Consider the following 24,782-nt stretch of genomic DNA (forward strand, 5'->3'; position numbering starts at 1 on the left):
ACTCTTCAACTGCAATCCATCTGCGCTATTACAACCCGGCAATGCCAACACTCATTTCCTCCTGGCCGAGCTGAGGTCTCTGCCGTGAGAGCTACTTACAGGGCAAGAGATTTTCATTTTACCAAGATTCGTCTGCCTTTTCTAGAAATAATAATCGAGATACACAAAGTAACGATTGATTCTCCCGTGCAGGCATTCCTCGGATATCAAAAGAAACATTACGCCCACAGATGTCAGCCTGAACATTGTCAGCACTGCTCTCTCTGTGCATGAATGGCAGCATGGACTTCCCGAGGGCTCAGGACAGAAGTCCACACCACTGAGCAGAGAGAGCACGGCACAAAAGGGTCAGCCCAGCCCGAGGGAGACCAAGGCGGAATGCGGCCACGAATGTGAAGTTACACAGGGCTACATAGCATGACCTCAGCTCCAAAACAAACAGGCAGCTTATAAAAAGTGTACCTACAATTTTACACACAAAGCAAACGTGTGCATAAGAAGTGCCCGCTACCTTTAAGTAAGAGCTCTGCATGTGGTCTTTAAACTTAAGTTTTACTACTAATTCCAAAACGTGCCCCAAGGTGCCTCCAGCTTCATTTATCTCACTGTTAATTAATCTCAAAACAAACAACAACAACAACAAGAACAACAAGAACAACAAACCCACCAACCAACAGCTATGCGCTACTCTCAGAGTCTGTCTACTGTCCAACGGTCCAGCCAGCCCTCTGCCAGCTGCCCGGAGAAACGAGCCGCCCTCAGGAACAGGGATGCTTACCACTGTGGACCAAAAGGTCACACCAGCTCGAGCAAACGTGAATCTAAGCTAATTTAGGGCTGGACAGGAGAAGACATGCAATGGATGGGAGACTCTTCGGAGAGCTTAGCCTTCGATAAGCTGAGAGGATTAAATGCAAGGTTCTCTTAGGGCTAGTTAAAAGAACACCTGTGCATATTCTTTCTCTAATACCCCTGATTATTTTCATAGAAATATTATCTAGAGGTGGCTCAGCAGTTATGACTACACACTGCTCTTGCCAGAGCCCTGATGTTCTCAGCGCCTGCAAGGAACCATGGCGTTGGCCTGAGAGGCATGTGTCATATGCTTTTTAGTTAGAGTCCATGGCTTCTGGGGCACAACATGCCTTCCGGTTCCTGAGAGACCGATGTGCTCCCTCAGGCAGCAAAGCAGCAGTCAGCCCATTAGCTTCTCTGTGTGCTCCCTCGGAAGTCAAGGAAGCATGGGAGCTCAACAGGCCGATCGGTCTTAGCCATTACTCTCGTGCTCCCTGTAGAACCTGCAAGCATCACGGTGTCCTGGCAACTGCATCTGCATCCATCATGGCAACCACCGTTATCTTCTCTTTCTGATAAGGGATACGATGTCTGCTCTCCATAAAACTGTCACAGCCTCGGTCTTGCTGTGGACCCTCAGATGCCTTGATTTAATTCCTTGTGGCCATATCAGGTGACCTTGGCCTGGTGTGGGTGCTTACAAGACAACACCCTTGTCAGGCAGCTCACATCTGCCCAGAACGCCAGCTCCAGGGAGGTCTGATAGCTCCAGCCTCTGTGGGCACTCACACACACATGCACACACACATACACACACACATATGCACACACACACATTAAATATAACAAAAATAATATTTTGAAAAGAAATCTCCGAAACCTAAAAAAGATACCTTTATTGACACCTTCCATTGCAAAGGCATTCATTATCTTGAGTGACTTCCAGTCAAAGGGAATCATGTGGTTGGTCATCCAGTAACAAGGATTCTGTGGACAGAAGAGGAGGTGGGCACACATTTCATTCCGAAGTCATACATAGTTTACTCTGAGTGTAAACTTATGTAGACATGCTGTCTGAACTCCTGTGTTTGAAGTCTGACTTTGAAGATTTCTAGGAATGGCTAAGTGGCACTTTGTATCACATCTCAATTCGTATTCAGACCCATTGGAAACCCTCACCATGTTTGTATGTAAAAGGCCATCAGACCAGGTTTTCCCACAGGCATCAACCTAACCGCAAACATCAACACACACACACACACACACACACACACACACACACACACACACACTATTGAAAGTGTCACAGGCATAAAACTTAAATGATCAAAGATAATTTAGACAGGAATCTTGGTCTAAGGTCTATTCTGAAATCATAAACAAAAAATGTTTGGGTCATTTTGTGCTCCTTACATTTTATTAGCATATCAGAGGGGTCCCTATCTTAAAACTATCAGCAATTGTCACTTCAGTTCGGCATGAGAAAGGGCAGAGGCACCAGAGTAAAAGACTCTAGGCTTCTTCCTTTCTATGTACACAATATCATCATCAGCTCATAAGTACACAGCAGCAGCAGCAGTAATAAGTGTACGTTAATTAAACTTCAGACTGAGTTTTAAAAGAAACGAACAACCCACGCATCAATGGCGTGCCTTGTTTTAAATGAGGAGGTTTTTTTTTAACACAGGTGAAAATCACTGCAAGCAGAAACTGTAAGTGACCAGGTTGTGAATATTCCATGAGTAAAGTTTATCATTGCTGAAGGAATTACTGAATAGAGAGTGCGATTCCAGCTTTCTCAGGGTTCCTACGACAGGAAATGGAATTACAGCCATATCCTTGGAAGGCAGAGGCAGGTGGATCTCTGTGAGTTCCAGGCCAGCCTGCTCTACCTAGACAGTTCCAGGCCAGCTAGCATTACATAGAGAGACCCTGTGACCCTGTGTCTAAAAAGGGAAAAGAAAGAGAAGCTGGGTTTTAAGCAGTGTTTGTTGAACGAGGAGGAATGTGGCTGGAAGGAAAAGCAAAAGCAAAGACTTTTCCATTTAGAAACGGCATATGGTCAAACAGGAGAAGTGGATACCAAGTAGAGTGTGCGAGGCAACTTGTTTGGCTAGGTTATCAAAAGTTAAAACAACAATAAAAGACAATTGCACGTTTGTTAACGTTTGGGCAGGTGTCTTGTTGTAGAACATGTAGGAGCACAGCCAAGGGCAGCACGTCCTTAGAGTTGATTATTTGGAGATCATAAACCTGTGGCCAGGAGGCCAAGCATTAAGACTGCCTTGCTGTGAGATTTAGCCAATCATGGGCCTGAGCTCCTGAGATGAAGTCTGTCTGAAACATCAGATCTTAGAGCAAAGTAGGCAAAGAGAGGAGTTAAGCACTAAGACAGTGCAGGACCTAGGAACCCTGCAAGGTAATCTATTAGGAAGCCCAAGAGACCTGCAGGGATTAGAACACTGGCCTCCTGGACTCAAGGAGGGACATGGAACCGTTCATGGTGAGCCTCTCAGACAAGCTTTAAGACCGCAACCGTTTCGAATGGTTTTTGGATCTCTCAATCGTTATTTCTCCCTCTTTCACACTGCCACATCTGAGACCTGTGATGGAGAGGAGGTCACTGTGCCCAAGAAGGGAATGTACAAAGGAAAAAGATACACAGATATTTCTTTTAAAATGTGAATGAGGAGGCTGGAGAGATGGCTTGGCGGTTAAGAGCAATGGCTGCTCTTCTAGAGGACCAGGATTTAGTGGTAGCTTATAACTGTCTGTACCTCCAGCCCCAGAAATCTGACCCCAGTCTTCTGGTCTCTGTGGACACCAGGTGTGCATATGGTGCACAGACATACATGCAAGCAAAACACCTATATAAACTAAATAAACAACAACAACAACATGTTCCTGTGTACCATACCTATGCCTGGAACCCAGGGAGGCCAGTAGGCGGCAGATCTCTTGGAACTGGATTAGCAGATGGCTGTGAGGTATCATGTGGGTGCTGGCAACCAAACCTGGGTCTGTGGCAAGAGCAGCCAGTGCTTTTAACTGCTGTGCTGTCTCTCTGGAGAGACACTCAGACATTTACAGAGAATTAAGAAGCCAAGCAGAACTCACTACCAGTCCGCACTCTCCCTGCTTCTGTGAACTGTAAGGTCATCACTACATGATGTCACTAACTCAGGAGAGAACCCAGGACATAAAGTATTTGCATATAGTAAACTGGACTCCTTGTTTGTTTTGTTTTTCGAGATGGGGTTTCTTTGTGTAATAGTCCTGGCTTTCTAGGAAATTGCTTTGAAGACCAGGCTGGCCTCAAAGTCACAGAGATCTGCCTGCCTCTGCCTCCCAAGCGCTGGGATTAAAGGTGTGCACCACCATGCTCAGAGTGAACTTTTATTTTTTCATAAATAAAAACAATTTACCCATTGAAACTCCAGGAGATCCCAAAAGCTTGGCTGGGTGAAAAGCAAACTCTGGCGATGTTGGCCCAAAGGACTGACAGTTCTTGCCCAAGTCCTGGCTGTCCTCGGCGGGTCCACACTGCACCGGCTCACAGGCTTCCCACGTCTTCGGATTTTCATCAAATCTCTCATTCGCAAGTTGACGATCAGAAGACACCCTCGGAGAGCAACAGGTACTAGGCTGGCTACTTAAAACTTCTGAGAGAACAAACTCTCCATCAGTTAGCCTGCAAGCCACTCTTTCCTGACATTTGAAAGTCAAAGGTGTTCTTTTGTTCTTAAAAGATACCATGCAAAAGGCAGACAGGTAATGTAGCATGAGAGAAGGGACAGGGTTTTTATAAAAATACACAGCACACCCTAGTCTGTTAAAGGGTAGGCGATAAGAACAGGACTTCCCAGTCACACTTAGAGACTCTTGGAGGAGGGTATCAAGGTAAAACCATGGCAGATGGCGGTCGAAGATCATCACTTCTTGCTTTCCCTCAACTTTATTGATTATATCAGAAATATCTTTCTCCAGAGAGAAGGTGTTCAGCCTGTGACTCTCTGTTAAGAGGTCGCATTTCTCCTCTTCCGGGTTGATATGAGTCTGTCCCAGTAACTTAAAGTCTGGTGGCAAATTGCAAATCTCCCACTGCATCCCTCGTGCTCCCTTTGCTGATTCACAGGGGTGCTCTGGGGAGTTCAGATTGGGGGCATCGATGCTGGAGACATCTGCTCCTGGGCTTCTGGGTAAACCTACAGTTTCAGCTTTGGGAGACAAGTCTATCAGCAGCTTCTTCTCCATTGGTATTTCTGGGCTGCTTCCTGAGACTGCTGCTCCTTCAGAAGTGGAAATCAACTTAACCAATTGTTCCTCCCTGTCATGGCTGCTCAGTCTACGAGTCCTAGCTCTCTTGGGTCTCTGTTCACACACAAACTTATGAGGTCCCTCCGGCCAACTGTCCAAATATGGCTGACTCTCAGACCCGAGCTGCGATTCTTCATCACACAAACGGGCTGTAAAAAAAGCCCAGCAGTCGCTTTGGACTCCTCGTTCCTTTTGCAAGATTTTCTCTGATGTCCTGGTTCCACCCTGATGATTCACGGCAAACTCATCTGGGCGACTTTTATCCATCACCTCTGTCTTCCACATAAATGAACACCGGGTTTTAGCAAATGCGTCCTGGGTGTCTAAGATGGAGTTATGTCTGTTCCTCAGATGCTGTTCCGCCCTCGCGGCCGGGTAGCCGTCCCTCACTCCACGGGAAAGATGAGTGCTTATACGCCAAGAGGAGGATGGTAGCCCTCTTCCCTCATCGTCCTCCCCCTCCTTGGGGAAGCAGTCCTGAGCTGTCTCAACTGTACACACAGTAGTTTGGAAACTGTTGGAGAGCTTTTTGTCTCGCCAACTTTGCTCTCCATGGTCGTTTCCACCACTGGCTGCTTCATTCTGTAGGCCACCAGTTAAGGGATACGCTGGTTCTCTCTTGGCCTCTTCAAAGCCTTCTGCTTCCCTGTGGGACAGACCCTGGCCTCTAGGTGCAAGGCGGCCTATGGTTGAGAGTGAGTTCTCATTACAACCGTTGTTCCTTTTCTTTCCTGTCCTGTTTTTCTTCTGCTTGGTTTTGTCAAGAGTGTATCCACTTTTCCTTAAGACTCTTCCTCTGAAATACAGAGAACAAAGAAAACGCATAACAGGTTTATGTGAGATTAGCAAACTCTAAAATATTACTGTGCAGAGCTCGCTGGCATAGGAGTGCTGCTGTACTTTGTACTGTGTTTATAACCACTCTTTTTTTTTTAATATTTTTTAATTTATTCATTTATTATATATAAGTACACTGTAGCTGTCTTCAGATACACCAGAAGAGGGCATCGGATCTCTTTACAGATGGTTGTGAGCCACCATGTGGTTGATGGGAATTGAACTCAGGACCTCTGAAAGAGCAGTCGGGACTCTTAACTGCTGAGCCATCTCTGCAGCCCGTTTATAACCACTCTTAATAAGACTTTAAAGTCTGCTACACTGACATTAGGGCACGCTGAGGAAGTTAAAGTTCACAGGCACCCACACCTTTCATAAGCCAACAGCTTTATGAAAACCTAACATTTATAGTAAAGGAAATAAGAAGCATGTACAGAATGGATATCTACTATTTTGTGATATTTTAAAGGAATTGGTGAATTAATTATAGCCCTGTTTAGAACCTCAGCAGCAGCTATCTTAGAATGAAACAGATGTTATAATACTTTAGATTAGAAAGGTAAGAAGTGGCTGGAAGAGCCTCAGTATGCCAGCTTCCTCTGTAGTTTTAATGATCAGGCTACGTAGACCAAAAGACTGACAATTAAGGTGTCCCATCACATTTTACGCAGTACTTACTAATGGCGATATATTTGGAATGTGATTGTCTTGCTAGTGTTGACCCTAAACCAGAGGCTAGGCCCCTTTTATGTGAGGTATTGGTGGCCACAGTGACTGGAAATGTGTTACAGCATATGACACTGAAACTAACAACCCTGGGATGCACAGTGTGACAAGCTATGCCACCTGGAGAGAAACAAGATCCTTCTCATCACTCACAGTAGATGTGCGTAGCTCTTCAGAAGTGAACATGATACTTGTGGCTGCTGAGCACATCCAACCTGTGGCCCATGAGCTCCATGCATCCCAGAATAGTTATGAATGTAGCCCAACACCGAACTGCGAGCTTACTCAGACCACTGTGAGGTTTTTGCATGTGTGCTCTTGTTTCTCTCTCTCTCTCTCTCTCTCTCTCTCTCTCTCTCTCTCTCTCTCTCCTTCCCTCCCTCCCTCCTCTGTCCGTCCCTCCCTTCCTTCCTTTACCTCAACTGCATAGTTCTCAGTCACGCATCTTAGAAATGAGGACATGGCTCAATGTCCAAAGGGTGACACTCCTGAAAGACGATGCCAAGGGACCATGTTTGGTCCTTTTGTGTGATTTAGTGAACATTCTAATTGTGCACATAAAGACTAGTTTTCCTCCCTTCCACAGTGAATGAGCAGAGTTAGAGACAAGGCGTAGACAACTGACTAGAAGGAGAACAACAGAAACAGGAAACGGGCTGAAGAGATGGCTCAGTTGTTAAGAGCACTGCTCTCACCGAGCGTCTAGGTTTGGTTGCCAGCACCGGCATGGTGGCTCGCAACGGACTGTGACTCCATTCCAGGGGATCAGATACCTCTTCTGGCCTCTGAAGGCACCGAGCATGCACCTAACATACATACCTGCATGTAGGCAAAATGCACATACAAAATAAATAACTTTAAAAAAAAAGAAACAGGACAGAGACAGCAAGGATAGAGCGATAAGAAATACATGGGCCCTGGGTTCGGTCCCCAGCTCTGAAAAAAAGAACCAAAAAAAGAAAAAAAAAAAAAAAAAAAAAAGAAAGACATGGAAGTCAGCAAAGAGACAAATGCAGAAGGACAAAAATGCAAGAGTTGGCGCTCTCTCTCTCTCTCTCTCTCTCTCTCTCTCTCTCTCTCTCTCGGTCATGTGAGTGCATGTGTATGTACAGGTATACTTGCCTGTGAGTGTCCAGAGGCCGGAGGTCAATGCTCCCTGTCCCCTCTATCACTTACTACAGTTTAAGGCCTCCTACTGGACCCAAAGCTCACTGATTTGGCTAGACAGGCTGTCCAGCAAGTCCCCGGGGCTAGCCTGTCTCCTGCCTCCCCAGTGCTGGAGTAGCATGCATAGCATCGCCTGGCTTTCTGCTTCCAAACGTAGGTGCTAGGGATCCACTCAGCTCCTTAAGAATATGCCTCAAGCACATTACCCACTAATGCCATCTCACCGGCCTCACAGATATGATTTGTAAACCCACTGTGGTCTCTAACCAGTATTCTACGCTGCTAACTTCTCAGAGACAGGATATAGGAACCCTTTGTGTCACCTAATTGTTGCTGCCCTTGCTCACACATCCCCAAGTGTTGGCTTAGAAAGACAGGAAGGAAGGCTGAACACTAGTCATAAAACCCATACCTGAGCCATCCTAGAACTAAGTAGCCTTGTCTCACTCTGCGATCCTCCGCTCAGGTGTTGGGGGTGACGAATGTGTGCCGTCGGGACCAGCTGCTGCTCCCGCTGCTCTTAGTTTTCTGAGTCTCCTATGTGGCCTCGGATGGCCTGGAGCTCAGTTTGTAGTCCAAGGTACCCTTGAACTCTGGGAGGTCTGCCTGCCTTTGCCTCTTGGATGCTGGGATGAAAGGTCATCACACTCAGCTGTGTTGTTGTTATTATTATTATTGTTAAGTTTTATGTCAACATGACAGAAGCTAAAGTCATCTGAGGGGAGGGCACCCCCAATTAAGAAGATGCCTCCATAAGATCTGGCTGGATGGAGCGCGTAGGGCAATTTCTTAACTAGTAATTGATGGGGAAGGCTCGAGCCTAGTGTGTGCGTAGTACAACACTGGGTGATGGCTCTGGGTTCTATAAGAAAGCAGGCTGAACAAGCCATGTGAACTAAGGCAGTAAGCAGAACCCTTCATGGCTTCTCCTCTGTAAGAGTTTCTGCCTCCAGGTTTCTGTCCTGTTTGAGTTCCTGTCCTGACTCCCTTTGAGGATGAACAGCAGTCCTGTGGATATAGAAGCCAAAAAACCCTTTCCCTCCCAAGTTGCTTTAGTCATGGTGTCTTATCACAGCAATAGTAACTCCAATGGGGACCATTATTCTTATTTTTCTAGACAGGGTCTCTCTGTAGAGCCCTGGCTGTTCTGGAACTCACTCTGTAGCCCAGGCTAAAACTCTCGGCAATCCTCTGCCTCAGCATTCCAGGTGCTGGGTTTAGAGGCGTGAGCGACCACACTTCAAATTCACGAATGCTCTCTCAAGTTACCGTCCTTTTTCTAGAAGCAGTGAGCCAGGCCTTCTGGAAAACAATCATAAATCAGCAACCTTGTTAAGCTGCTGTGAGACAAGAGGTGGTGGTGGTGGTGGTGGTGGTGGTGGTGGTGGTGGTGGTGGTGGTGGTAACTTCCGTTGGAACGTGTTTGCCTCTGAGGTAGCTGATCAGTAGATGCATTTTCCTCAGGAACATGCATCTACACACTGTAAGAGGCTCATCAGAGTTGTGTCAAGGACTGTCGAACCTGATCTCGATTGTACTGAGTCACTTAAGGATGAATGGCCCTGTTAGGAGAGAAAACATCACTAAGTACGAGTGAGTCATAAGCAGGAAGTCGGGAGGGCTGAAGGCGCAGCCTTGACAGGAAGGGAGAAATGAGAACCAAGCCAGGTAAACACATCTGTTATGAGTAAGACTAGATGATGGCTCGGGGCAGGGTGGGCAGGAGGAGCACAATGTACTTCTCAGGAATTAGAAGGGGCTCTTGGGGACGAGCTAACCTGACCAAAGGTTAGAGAGCATCCACATGAAGCCGGCCCAAACGGACGATGGAGAAAAGCAGGGAAAGGGGGGATAAGAAGAAAGGCCCTGGTAAGCAATGAGTTCATGAAGAAAAGCTGATTGGGAGAAGGTGGGCACACCCACCGTCCATCGCCCACCGCAGAACCCCACACACCATCCCCGGTGTATGTGCTCCTTCCAATCGGAGGTCAAAGCACAGCAGATTAGAAAAACTCTTGCAGCTTTGTGGAAGGACTACAGTTGGGGTAACCCAGATCAGGTCTGATACTGGCTCCATAATCTGCTAGCTGGTAGGATCACAGATAGATGTGTCTCCTTCCTAAAATGGGGGTAATGTTTCCTTCTTGTGGAATGGCTATATAGATTATTAATACAGGGGCTCTTAAATGACATCTATTTAGCTGATAGGACAGATGACCAAATCTTTCCTCTCCCTCTTTTAAATGACAGGGACACAGGCTGATGGCACACTGAATATTCCCAGCTAGATGACTGGTGGCATAACATGGTCTTTTAGCTTCTAGTGTTTAGAACTGTGCTTTTCAAAGAGCCAAGGAGCTTATCCTCAAACCTGTCCCTATCGGTTATAACTGGTAGGATAGTGATGTGGTTTATCTTAGGAGAGGTGAGATGCTAAAGCAGTTGTAACATTTGTCTCAGAAGTCATGAAACCCTGTCACCTCGCCCTCATACTGCTTCGAAAATGTTTGTAGGTTCATTTTTTTTTTTAATCACTATAAACTAGAAGTTCCTGGCAACCCATTGCAGGCCTGGCCTATGTGTGAAAGGGGAAACAAGAGAGGAAAGGCAGGGATGAGGGCTGGGAATCAGAAGGTCAAAGCCATGGTCGTGTGGATGTCTGTGAAGAAGCGACTGAGACGTCCCTAAGCTCCCACTGGTCTACAGAGTGAGCTACAGGACAGCCAGGGCTGCACAGCGAGACCCTGACTCAAGAAAAAAAAATGCTATTTCTCATGCACACCACTGGTGCAGTCAGAAGGCAATGGTAAAAAGAAAATGTATCTTAAAGTTCTTTTTATTTACTTAAAATTCCAAGCACATGCAAGGCTTTGACTGTATTCACCCCATCCCTCCTTCCTTCCTCCTTCCTTCCTACCTACCCCTCTTCCTTTCTCTTTTCTTTTGTGATCCACTGTGTTTTATTATTTTTGCACATGAGCATGGGGGATTATTCACTTGAGTAAGGTCAACTTACCAGTGGCTATGCCCCCTGTAGTCCTTACTTTAACATTAAAAAGTTAATATAAACGTAGTCATTTGATAGACAAGAGTTCTATTCCCTGGGAACTTGCTGAAATTTGTAGGTGTTGTTGATGTGTGTGAGGCTGTCTACCTTCCCTGTACTGTCACTTTAAATGTGTCACCACTCCTGTGCTATAAAGAGAGCTAACTTACATTGCTTTTGGACTATGAGAGCTAAGTAACCCTGTGTGGGATTTTTGATTTTGTTTTTGTTTGTTTGTTTGTTTTAGTCTAACTGCATTCAGAATTTTTTTTTTTGGTTCTTTTTTTCGGAGCTGGGGACCGAACCCAGGGCCTTGCGCTTCTTGGTAAGCGCTCTACCACTGAGCTAAATCCCCAGCCCCCAGAATTTTTATATCAACCATTTTCAAACTGTCTGGTCTAATTTTTGACTATTCTCTAAGTAGCTGACCCAGCTTTGACTTCTACCACACAGTACGACAAAAAGCACACAGGCCAGGGAGGCTCCTGATCTAACCTCACTAGATCTTTGCACACAGACCTGAACCACTTCCAATAGAAAGGTTTGAAAGGTACTCATGGGGACTTGGTGCGCAGAGCATGTGGCATCGACATTAGCCACTGAGATGCTTCATAGGGACATGAGTCACATATCACAGTTAATAAAAAGGAGAGGACCCAGATATAAATCTGCACACCTATGTGAAGGAGCCACAAATGCATACCATTAAAAGAAGACAGCATCTTCAACTAATGGTGCTGGTCACTCTGGATGTCCTCAAGAATAATACCAATAGATCCATACTTATCACCCTGCACAACGCAACGCCAAATGGATCGAAGACCTCAGCATAAAACCAGGCTAAACCTGATGGGAGAGAAAGCGTGGGACGGCTCTGAACTTACTGCCACAGGAAAAGACCTTCAAGGCAGAACATCATTAGCACAGACACTGAGATCAAGAATAAATGAATGTGATACCACGAAACTGAAAGGCTTCTGTGTAGCAAAGGACACCTCATTAACACAAAGTGTCAGGCTACAGAATGGGAAGAGATTTTTTTTTACCAGTTACACATCTGATCGAGAGCTAATATCCAATATATATTAAGGACTACAGATATTATAAAAAACAAACAGTACAATTAAAGACTGGGGCAGAGAGCTAAACAGAGAATTGTCAAAAGAAGAAACTCAAATGGCTGAGAAACACCTCACAGAATGTTCAACCCTTAGCTATCACAGAAATGCAAATCGAAACTCCTCTGGGATTCCATCTTGCATCTGTCAGATGCTACGATGGTGACACAGATGGTGGCTCATGCTGGTGAGCGTGTGACATAAGGGAAGCCTCCTCCATTGTGGGAGGGAGTGCAAGCCTGTGCAGCCACTGTGGAAGTCAGTGTGGGGTTCCCCAGCAAGAGGGGAGAATCTCCCTAAGATCCAGCTGCAGCACTCGGACACATAACCAGAGGACGCTTCGTCCCACCACAGAGACACTTGCTCAACCAAGCTCGCTGCTGCTATTCGTAATAGCAAAAAACTGAATGTCCCTCAGTAGAACAAGAAACGTGGTATGAGCACGGTGGAGTATTACTCAGCTGTTAAAAAGAAAATGATGCCATGAAACCTGTAGATAAATGGATGGGACCAGAAAGAATCATCCTGAGTAAGGTAGGCATCCACTTACATGTGGGTATTAGTTGCTAAGGCAAAGATACCCAAGCCACAATCCACGGAACCACAGAGGCTAGGTGTAGAGTCAGGGACTTGGGGAGGGGGAGACAGATATTAGGGAAGAGAAATAGGATAGTTATGAATGGACAAGGTGGCTGAAATGAGAAGGTCAAGTTGGGAGGGAGAGGGGGGAGGGAGATGAGGTAGGAACAGCTAGAATTAAAGGCCCTCTGAGGGCTAGTATGGAGACCTAACGTAGTAGAGGCTTCCGGAACCTCTCTCTCTCTCTCTCTCTCTCTCTCTCTCTCTCTATATATATATATATATATATATATATATATATATATATATATATATACACACACATATATATATACATACACATATATATATATATATATATATATAAAGGCCCTCTGAGGGCTAGTATGGAGACCTAACGTAGTAGAGACTTCCGGAACCTCTCTCTCTATATATCTATATATATATATATATACACATATATATATAACCGGACACCTCTTGTCACCAAATGAAGCTTGCAATCCAGGAACGGATTACATGTAATTGAACTGTTGACCCCATGGGACCCCCCATATGACCCAGGCTGTTGCTCTCCACAAATGGATTCTTTGACCATGGAGAAATCCAGCTGGTGCCCACCCCTTGTTCTGGCATCTTTGGTACAGGGAGGTACTCTGCATGCTACCAAAAGAGAAACGTAAGTACCAGTTAAGCCACAGTCTCTTGGATAGACAATGGTGTCCTGCCTGCAAGCTATGCCAGAGCAATGGTAGTGCGGGGCTCTCGGGAGTAGTCAGCCAATCACTGATTTCATTTAAGGCTACCTCCCTCCATACCCATCAGTGCTTGGATGGCCGAGAAGCTGAGCTCCAGGAACTGGGGTAAAACCAAACATTACTGTTTTGGGAAAAAGAAACACAACAATAAAATAGCCCTGCGACACCCTGCTGTACTCACAGATCAGTGTCTTGCTCAGCCATCATCACAGATGCTTCCTCCTGCCGCAGATGGGAACACGCGCAGAGAGTCACAACCAGACACGCAGAGTTAGACCTAAAGGGAATGTCTCCGTCAAATCCCTTCCCGCAGGACTCAGGGAACCCCTTAACGAGGAGGCAGAAAGCATGTAAGAAGCAGAGGGGATGGAGGTCGCTGAGGAAAGGCCTTGTAAGTCAACGTGATCGAAGCTCTTAGTGAACTGAGGCAGAGGCAGCATGTGCTAGGCCGGCAGGAGGCAAGGCCAGGTCCTCTGTGGGTACATTACAGCTCCCAGGTTAGTACTTTTATGAGATTCCTGAATGCGTGAGTGTTTGATTCTCATGCCTTCTCTTTGGCTCTTTTCCTTTTGTTTGTTTTGTCCAACGCCAATGTGTTAGTTTTATTTTATTTTAAAAATGTGGGAGTTGGGGATTTAGCTCAGTAGTAGAGCACTTGCCTAGGAAGTGCAAGGCCCTGGGTTCGGTCCTCAGCCCCCCCCCCCCCAAAAAAAGAAAAAAAAATGTGAGCACTGAGTGAACTGATGTATTTGTGCTGCGGGTGAAAATGTATCTAATACCAGAGCTGAAATACAGCAGTGCCCGCATCAGTGCAGACGCTCATTCTTGTGTGTGCATCCCTTGCATGCAAGCTGGTCCTGTCTACAGAACGGAACGTGGGGAAGATGAGGAATAAAAAGGCCTCTTGCTTTTGCCCCATTCGTCCTTATTCTTTAGACTGTTGGTGTATAACTTACATGCAGGTTGGTGTACCTGAAGATACAGCGGGCCCAACAGCCCTTCCACAGCGTGTGTGCTCCCTGGGTACTGCACCGGGCCGAGTCCTTCCGGCCACAGGCATCGCTCAGATGGAGCATCTGCCATTTGCAGAAGCTGCCCAGGGCACTGTCTTCACCTCGAAGGTGGAGTAACACGGCTTTAAGCCACGCTTCCGAATACATCTGATTTTTACTTCCTTTTCCTGCTTGCAGTTTTTACTGTTTGATTCCTATTACTTCCTACAAGACCCTAGCAGATATATCGCCAGGGAAGTGATCTGGAAACTGACTTTTCTGATGGACCAGCTGACTTCTTGGATATTATGTATCCTGAGACTTAAGGACTTACATCTAAAAGGTCGGAGTCATTGGCCATAGAAACCACTGTCTTTTTTTTTTTTTTTTTTTGCAGAAAGGTGATCCACACTCATTACTCCAATGTCCTGTCCTCCAGCCTTGGCTTCATTACGTTATACATGCACTTGTGGGGCTATGGGGTGCTGCTCTTTTGGTACTGGAGACCACACCTATGACAGCTGAGCTACACACCCAGCGGCTGGACCGTAAAAGCATCCATGTGAATGGTATGTTCCTGGCTTCAGTCTTCCGTGGGCTTTATCAGCATCACCGCATTTGTTCGACAGAATCACTTATAATTAATAGTTCCGGGATGTTGGTGAGTGGGGCAAGTTCCTTGGCCCTTCCACAGCCAAAGAAGCTTCACGCCAAAGTTTTTTATTTAAAGTCAGAATGGGGGTACAAAACCAAGTGGCTAAAAGTGGGTCTCTTTTCAATCATGCTCCATGTTTTTAACATTTGAAAAAAATCAGCCTTTGCACAGCAGCCCTAGAACCCGTGTGGATTTCTCTTTAAGCGGGGTTGACAATGAAGCACTGAACCTACCGACTATGACTTCACATGCCAGTCAGGGGCAAGATTCAGATATGGGAAAGAAGGACGGAAAGACTGGAGTCCTGGAGGCATGACGTCCTCGGCCTTCCACTGACAACAGAGTAAGGGGATCCGCCTCTGAGGACTTCCTCTCCTATGAGAGGAGGAGGAGGTGGCCTACACATTTAGCACTAAGGGCCTAGTCCTGTAGCCTGTCACATTCTACCAGACAGAGATCAGTAATGATGTTTAGTATCAGAGTCTATTAAAAAGAGAGGGGAGGGGGACAAACGTATTCTCTCCATGCTGTAGGAGGTGGAGAGAGCTCTGACTGAAGTCCTAAGTGAATGTGTGTGTTGACAAGAGCCAGATCTGTCAAAGACCCCAAAGCCTCAAACCCAGGAAGGAACGCCATAGCAAAGCCCTCACTGGGACCCAAATGGGATGGTTGACAGTGTGTGGACAGTCTACGATGGCTCTCTTCCCCTGGATGTTTACTGACTGAAGACTGCTCCCCTACTGACATCCTGGTCAAATTATATAAACCTGTCTCGTGTTTGGCCGAATGTAATAAGGTGCGACCTTTGCCCAACCGTCTACACTAACTCTGAGTGTCTGCTCAACACCACACTGAGTTAAGTGCTGTGGTTTTCCCAACCAGGGGTCTGGACAACCCGATCCCAGCTTTCTGTCCATCGGTCTGCCTGTCCGTGTGTCTTTTCTTCATTCCCTCAATGCCCTTGTCAATGCAGCTTGATGCAAAAGTCACGACTGGGCAGCGACTTGTACAAGCCACGACGCTGGAGCGTCCGTCATGAGAACAGTGATCTGTTTTCTTGATGTGACTGAAGGCCATTGCTGCTTCACTACCCCCGGTGAGGTGTGAGCTCTCCTCACCACGGAAAGCTGCCATACTCTCTAATGTTCTGTCTCCTTGCTCAATGTCTCCACCGTATTCTCTCCCCTCTTTAGTCCCTACCTTAGAGTGTCGCCATCCAGCCTGCCTTGTTTCTTTTCTAAGAGCCCACCTCCAGGTTCTAAGTGGAGTGTCTCGTTTCTGACATTATTTGTATTAAGTGTCCATCTAAATGTTTACCCAAATATTGTCTCTGTCACTTCTACAGTCAACACTCACTCGGAGCCCGTGTCTTGAAATGGATACAATACACACGAGCGTCAAGGACTGAGAGCTAACAGATTCTTTGCACTGTTTGTCACACGGTTTGTGTGTCTTCCTCTGTGACTGTCCCTTCATTCCCCCGTTCTCTTAGCTCCTAACCCTAGAAATGAATAAGTGAAATTCTCCCTTTAAGTTCTCTAAAGGCACAGACTTCCCCAGGTGGTCACTCTGCCCAGCGGTGACCTCCAGGACCTCAGCTCCATCACTAACAGATCCGGCCACATCAACCACGTCTCTGCTCCATTAATTGTTTCAGTTTTCAGACTTATTCCTAAAACTGGGAGGTATAGATATACATCATCAAACTATTAATCATTAACATTCTAAGTATGAAGCCATCCTCTACTTCCTGGACCCAGGAAAGGTTGAAGGTGTAATTCTAACCTTCAGTTAGCAAAAAGCAGATTTGAGAGGGGCACTAATCACCCATATCAACCACTCTTGTTTCAGTTCTCTGAGACTCCACCTATTCCATCCAAGAATTAGGAGGAAAAAAAAAAACAAACCAGCAGCAGATACTCAAGAATATATACATCCCAGACATCGAGGGGCTAACCTGTGGTCCCAGCTTGCAAGACTACTGAAATACTTATCACTAGGCAGATGGAGCCACCAGCCTTCCTAATCATGTAGTTCAATCCTTCAAGATTTCTACAGATACATCGACTAACAGGACAATGACTGGGGACGCCAAAGAGTCCCTAGATTCTTTCCTTAGCACAGCAATCAAGCTGCACCCTGACTGTTTAAAATCCACGACATTAACTTTCCATTCCCCCCTCCACCCCCACTGAAATGTGCTTCTTGAACCAGAAGCACGTTTCTGTTCCCTTGAGTTTCTTATAGGCTAGCCTGTGCTCTTCCTTCCCCTGCCTGGCCCTCTGCCAGACCTTCGGAGGTTAGTGGGTCTTGACAGGAATGGAGCTGCCCTCCAGCTCAGATGTGACACCAAAAGCATGAGTTTTGAATGAAGCAGTTAGTAAGAGAAGAGATATGCTAGCTAGTCCCACTATACTGCTACATAATCTCTGTATTATCTTTGTATGAAGACACAGGCTGCTAGGTTCTCTCTTTTGACATATTTATAGTCTGCTCTGGTGAAGAATGTCAGACATTTGTTCACTATACCAAAGGACTAAGTTAATAAGCAGACACTACCAAATTCCTCAGGGCCATCTTGTCCTGCTCCTCACTCAAGAGTTCAAGATAACCCTTGAATCTGTCACTCTTGTGGTATTCTGGCCTAAGACAAGTCAACCCTATGTTAGGATAGGGAGGGTGGGAAGGACTGTGTGGAGAGCAAACCAACTGCATGGACTCCTACTTCTCAGAGACAAACAAGGAATGGGGACATGCTAGGGAACCTGATGTCCTTGTCAAATGACTGAACCCATTTCCAAAGTAAAGCTCATGACTTCTATAATAGAGAGAGCAGCAGAAATTAAGGAGAAACACATCTTTCATTCTGGTGCTTTCTAGCAGAAGAAAATAGGAACCATGCCCAGGGAGTGGTGCCTCTCTCAGGACCAGGACTGTGTACTAATGGAAAAAGACTAATGAGTCAACTAATTGTCACACAAATTCAGAGACTCCCATGCTATGAAACGTTTAGGTTTTGTTGTTGTTTTCTGTTTCTAGTAGTGAGCAGTCAATTCAGGCCTAGCACAATCTAGGCAAACCTCCCCTGTTACTAAGACAGCCTTTCCTTGTTTGCTTTGCTTTTTGAGACAGGGTCTCACTAAGGCACCAGGCTGGCCTTGAACTTACTGTATCACCCAGGCTCCTGCTTCTGCTTCCCATGTGCTAGTTGACAGGCGTGTACCATACCCTACTATGTTTAGTTTCTCCTAACCTAGATGTTGGATAGTTGAAGACTAAGAGGTGATTCTCTATGTCACAGGCTCTGGAACACCAGGTGACAGAAGCCACCCTGAGAGATGTCTCACCCCAGTACCTTGAGATATTTACGATCACCAAAATTAAGCCAAAAAATCAACTTGATTAAGTATGAGGTAGCTGAAGCTACACTGAACCAAGATAAAAGGAGCACCATTCCCTGGGGGTGGTCCCAATTTTCTTCTGTTAGAAAGCACCGGCATGAAAGACATGTTTCCTCGATGTCTGTCTCCCTCTCTATTGTAGGAATGTTACCTTGGAAATGGGTTCCCAAGCATGCTCCCTTTCCTTGTTTGTCTCTGAGAAGTAGGAGTCCCCAAGGGAGAAAACTAACTGAGAAATAGAGGAAACTGCACTACTAAAACGGCCAGAAATGCTCACTCAGTAGAGTAACCCCACTCCCTGTATTAATCTTGTGCAGTTACCAACCAATGCCTGTAGGTGCTCAACCTCTCCAGCTGTTCAACATACAATGTGTTTGACCTCCTAGTTGGTAAGACAGCCAGAGGGACCTTTTCTACTGTTACTAACAGGGCAACATAAATTGTTACCTTACAGAGGTAGGGCAGGAAGAGTTTTGTTACTTGTTTATCAGATAAAGAAGTTGTGGTTGCATTGTTTAAAAAACTTCATAGATTTTTGACAGTATTTGTATGTGTACTGGATAAAGTATTATTGTACAGTTTGGTGTACTGACCTGTATTTTAATTTTTTTTTCTAGGAACTCACCTTAAGTATATGGGTGGATTTTTTTTTTTTAAAGTAAGGGTTTCAGGTAATTCAGACTGGCCTCCAACTTGCTACCTGGTCAAAGATGACTGTGAACTTCTGACCCTCCACCCTTCACAGTCCAAATGGTGGGATTACAGTCGTGTACCACACTCAGTTTTGTGTAGAGCTGGGATTGAACTTGGAAGCTGCACATAAGAGGCAAGCCCTCTACTGACCGGGCGCCACCTCTAGTCCCATGGGATATTCTCAAGCTCTACTCTTATTAGACTGAGCAGCAGCTATTTAAAGCAGGTAAGTCTGACTCACTTCCAAAGAGGTCCAGGGACTTCCTCGGTGATTCCTGTTGTCTAGGTCCTGGTTTGGTCTCTGACCACTTCTCTGGAGCAGGACTTTCAAACAGCATGACCGGTAGCTTTTCCAGTGGGTGACAAACAGAACCTGTAAGGGGAGCTCCCAGGCTTTCGGAGAAGCCTCTTCGGTCAATTCTAGCATAGTCTTTAAAGGAAGCAGAGAACGCTGAGACTCACTGAAGTCTCCTACCTTATATGCCAAATATGCTCCCGTCTTCCCCTTGATTTCATTGTCATTGTTTTAAAACGTTTTTGTGTACATATGTGGCTGTGCAAGGAGTCCAGAGTCCAGTGGAGTCCAGTGTCCTGCTCTCCCCCTCTCTCCCTTGAGACAGAGTCTCTCACTGACCTGCAGCGGGTAGCAAGTCCAAGTGATTCTTCCTCACCAACCCACAGCCACCGCGGTTACTGGTGCGCATGACCCTACCTGGATTTTTACATGGGTTCTGGGGATTTAAACTCAGTACCGGACATCTGTGCAGCGAGGGCTCTTACCTGCTGAGCCGTCTCCCTAGTCTCCCTTTGACTGAGGTCACAGTTGCCTTACACGGGTTCCTGCAAGTTATAGAATCCTGCCGCCATCTTGCTACAGTAAAGTCATTCCATAAATGGTAGGCGGGCTGGTCTGCCCTCTTTGCTCAGAAATCAGCGGCCTCCTTTCTCAGCGTGGTAAAGGCCCACAGGCCGCAGATGATCTCGTTTCTTGAGTTTTTGACCTGCTTTTTACTGTACTCTGCCCTAGCCTGACTGGGCTTCCAGGTTGACCAGTTTCTTTGCTTTTCCTTGACTACAGTCTCATCTCTCCAAGACCCCCACTTGAAGGACTCTGCCTGAAATGCTTCTTCCCTGCTCTCTGCAATTTGCTCTCAAGTTTCAGTTTAGATGTTGCCAGTCACTCCAAGAAAAACGGCAGCCATTTCCTTCCTCCTTGCCTTTGTGCTCACACTCACAGGGCCTTTTTACCCTTCGTGGTGGACCGTATGACTTCTCTATAGCAGGGTGGCTTCCCCGCACTGACTGGGGAAAGGCAGAGGCCATTTATTCCGCCAGTGCAGCATCTCTGCCACACAGCACAATGCCGCTATTGTAGGGGCTCAAGAACGACTGTAGTGCAGATTCCCATCCCCTGCACCCAGTGCAGCCATTCAGTTGCCACCGCCTACGCCTTTCTATATCCTTGTCTTTGCTAAATCCCACCTTTAGACGATTTAGTCATTAATTCCCGTGGACACTTTCCCCCGACACTGCACTTTCCCCTCTGCCCGTTAATTATCCTCCAGTAAACGGTGGAAGCACGATGCCACTGTGACATACTTGTGCACACAACGGATGTTCACTGCCTCCTTTCGCTACAGGCTTTCCAACCAGGAAGAAGCAATTTTTCCTGCCCTCGAATTTCAGCTCCCACCCATTACTCTCCACAGCAAGAACTCGTAGGAAAAAGCATTCTGAGCTGTGCATGGTAGGCCATGCTTGTAATCTCAGCACTCGGGGGTGGGGGTGGGGGGGCGGAGGCAGGAGGATCACAGGTCCAAGTGTTGGTATTCTGTCTAAGCTCCATCCCCACTGCTACTTGGCAACGGCCAGCTGTGCCTGACTATAAAGGGGGTTGCTTGCCCCTCCTCCCTCTCTTACCCCCTCTTGCTCTTTGTTCTTCGCTGCTCTTGGCCCCCCGACCCCCTCCAGCCCCTAACGTGCCCATGGCTGGCCTCGCCTCTCCTCTTCTTCTCCTCACATTAAACCTCTCCACCAGGATCACAGGTGCAAGGCTACCATGGGCGGGCTCTACAGTAAGTTCCGGGGAGTCTGGGTTACAGAACAGAAACAGAAACAAACAGAACACAAAGGCTTTCTTCTTTTCCATACTTTCCCCATTTTCAGTTACTAGGCTATTTTTTCCCGGGCCCTGAGTCATTTGCCCAGTCTAAACTCAGTTTATACGTCACTGGTTTTGGTCTATGGAGTTAATCTTCATGCCTCTGCAGAACTTTCACAATAGAGTAAGAATAAATGGAAGAAATTTCCCTCTGCTCACGCCTTACCAAGCTCCATGTCTTCCAAGGGCAGTAAAGTCAGTGAAGGAAGGCTCTAGTCCAACCTAAAAATGTATCCCTCCCAGGCCGGGTGACACAGTGCACACTTGTAAGGCCATTACTCAGGAGAAGGGGGAGGCAGGAGGACCAGGAGGTCAAGGTTATTCTCAGCTATACAGGGACTATGAAGCCAGCCTGGACTATATGAGAAAGTGTCAAAAAAAGGAGGAGGAGGAGGAGGGAGGAAGAAAAGAAGAGGGAAAGGAGGAGGAAGAAGGATCCTCCAAGTCTAGCACCAGGGAGCTCCAACATCTCTAAACTCAGCAGGCACTTGCACGCACGTGTGCATATCCTTATAGGCACACGATTAAAAATGTTTCTTTTAAAATGCAGTAACTAGCCCCTTATCATAAAACTCCAGCAAACAGACAAATAAAGCAAGCCTGGAGGAGTCCCAGACCACTCACACCAAGACTGCAATTCTTTTCTCCATCCAACCATACTCAGTTCCACTTTGGTTCCTGACAACAGACTGTCTGTCTGTCTCTCATGCCCTCTTCCAGTCTTTTCTCAGCCTAGCCTTTCCGAGCACAGCGTTTGGTGTTAACTTCCTTTTACTCTGGTTGCCTTAGACAGATGCCCACCAGAGCTTCAGGCCCAGAGATCCATTATGAACTCTGTGTCTTCAGCAGGTCAACCTAGCTTCCAGGATGGAGGGATTTATAACACTGAACACACAGCTCTCGGTGGGCTGGGCTTGTAGCTCAGTAGTAGAGCAGGCTATTAGCATGCTTGAGCCCTGGATTTAATTCACAAAACTACATGTCTCTGTACACACACACACACACACACACACACACACACACACACACACACACACACTTCTAGAGAGCTCTGTACCCATTCTATATTACAAGAACTGAACCACATCTTGCTTGTAAGGTTTTAGTGATTAATAAAACTGATAAGCTGTCTTTTCTTGATTGCTTTTCTCTGCTGAACGCTATAGATCTTGCCTACTAATATGATTTTTATTTTTTGAGACAAAGTCTCCCTATGCAGCTTAAGTTGGTCTCCAACTTATGATTCTATTAAGTCCATCTCTCGAGTACAAGAGTTAAAGTGTATATCCCACATCTGAACAAATAAAATCACGTTTCCATGAACTGCATCTAGACATTTTTTCTGAGTATGGGAACCTAAGTGAAATGAGAGCACTGGCACACTATGGAGAGGTCAGAGCAGCGCTCATTTAAAAGTCAACAGGCTGACGGGGTTCTATCGCAGGCTGTGTGTGTGTGGGCGTCTCTCCTGCCCCTCCTGTGCATGCCTGCTCACCTGTCTGCTGCCTTCCCACAACTCTGTCACTTCCGTAGCTGTTTATAGAAACACACCCTGCGTCTGCTCAATCTGATGTTCCTATCTTGAATGACTCATTCATAGGAGCCCAGGCTGCAATTAACTAGCAATTTCACATGGGCACACGAACATCACACAGAACGTTATGTACTCTGGGGCTGGGGGTGGGGAGGTCCTCCATGAAAAACAAGAGGCCGGAAAAGAGGGCCGACGATCGCCATTGCTCTTTACATTGTTTTAAATGGTTTTTAAAGGAAGAGAATGGCATACAAACTGGACGTTAAAACAAAACCCTGCTTTGTTTCTTTTTTAAAAGAGTATCTGCATGGGCTGTTTTATGACTATCCACGAAATAAATGCTACAGCACTTGGTCAGAAATAGGCTTATTATCCACTACCCCGCTACTCGTTGGTAAAGCAAACCCACAATACACAGAGACAGCAACAAAATACTAATTTTTGTTTCGTAATCATACTAAATTATAAAGAACTAGGTGTATGAACATTCCAACCTCAAACAGGATAGCAGTTTTACTGAATTCTACTAAAACTCCACACAATGTAGGTGAAGAAACATCTTGCCAGTATCTATAGAGACACATATGTCGGGGCTGCAAGAATGGCTGAGCAGGGAGAACTTGCAGTTCAGTTCAATTCCCAGAACCTACGCCCTGTTTCACAAAGGCCTGGAACCCCAGCTTCAGGGGGAGCCGATGCTCTTTTATGACCTACACGGGTATTACATGCATGCTATGTACATATGCACATATACACAGGCAGGCAAGACGCTCATATACGTAAAATAAAAACAAGTATGATTTTTCCTTTTTTCTTTTTTTCGGAGCTGGGGACTGAACCCAGGGCCTTGCGCTTGCTAGGCAAGTGCTCTACCACTGAGCTAAATCCCCAACCCCAAGAAGTATGTTTTCAAAAGTACATGTATCAGTGAGTGAATCATTCTACGGGCTAATTCCTGTCCATGAGTAATTTTGGCAAGTCTAATGAAAAATAAGTTTCACTCTTCTGGGCCTTTCCTAGCATCTCTAACCAGTTTAGAGAATCTAATCTAATCTAAAGGTACGAAACCAGACCTCAAGAGCTCTGAGAGGGATGTCACCAGAAGTGTTCACAGGGCACCAAGTGCAGTGACTCTGGCTTTAGACGTTTTTGGAGTCACCTTAGGGATGATTCTAAAGGGCAGTGGAAGCTAGAAACCTCCAATATGATTTAGAATTGCAAGTAGCATGAATCAGTGCCCTTAACCACTGAGCCATCTCTCCAGCCCAATATAATTTTTTTAAAATATGCATAAATTGGAAGTACTTTGTGGCTTAAAAAGAAAACCCATGGGGGCTGGAGAGGTGGCTCAGAGGTGAGGAGCACTGACTGCTCTTCCAGAGGTCCTGAGTTCAATTCCAAGCACCCACATGGTGGCTCATAACCATCTGTAATGGAATCCAATGCCCTCTTCGGGTGTGTCTGAGGACAGCTACAGTGTACTTATAAAGAAAGCCCACTAATTCCCATGTAGACGTGGAACAACGTATGATTTTGCTCTTGATAGCACTGCCTTGATACTGACGGCTGCTGACTGATCAGGATGGTGGCTGCTGCTGGTTGTGGTATCTATGGCAATGGCTTAAAAGGACAGAGTGTCTGTACTGCCTGACTCTTCCATTTATGAGGTTTTTCTGTAATGTGAGCTGCTGTTTGACAGCCTTCTGTACATGTAATAAAGTTCAAATCACCGCCTACATTGATACAATATTCTCAATTTTGCTGTCATTTTACCATCACTCACACTTTTTGAAGGATAGACCCCAGGGAACTTTTCTTTGATCATATGTAGGAAGCAAACTCCAACTGTGACATTTTACAGTGAGATTATACTCAGGTATATCTTCATTCTCGCTTATAGCCCTGGTTCTCTTGCTATTCTGTCATCTCTGCGATTAACTTGTCCCCTGAAGTCTTTAACCACTCAGAGTCATTCTGGAAGGCAGAATGTTCTGTTCTCCCAT

General features: G+C 46.1%; 1 protein-coding gene across 4 annotated transcripts in view; it reads right to left on the bottom strand.

Moving 5' to 3' along the window:
* Window positions 1–1,665: 1,665 nt before the first annotated feature.
* The window catches only part of N4bp2l2 (NEDD4 binding protein 2-like 2), a 62,920-nt gene continuing 39,803 nt past the window's right edge, over window positions 1,666–24,782 (bottom strand). For 2 of the 4 annotated variants that reach the window (XM_087577844.1, XM_087577843.1), the window contains exons 7-8: window positions 4,221–5,908; window positions 1,668–1,782 (exon numbers count right to left, since the gene is read on the bottom strand). In XM_087577844.1, coding sequence (XP_087433970.1) covers window positions 1,742–1,782; window positions 4,221–5,908 — 1,729 coding nt within the window. In that variant the 3' untranslated portion in view covers window positions 1,668–1,741. 4 annotated transcript variants of the gene reach the window in all.

The sequence above is a fragment of the Rattus norvegicus genome, chromosome 12 (genome assembly GCF_021556685.1).
Source record: "Rattus norvegicus strain SHRSP/BbbUtx chromosome 12, alternate assembly SHRSP_T2T, whole genome shotgun sequence".
Classification (NCBI taxonomy): domain Eukaryota; kingdom Metazoa; phylum Chordata; class Mammalia; order Rodentia; family Muridae; genus Rattus; species Rattus norvegicus.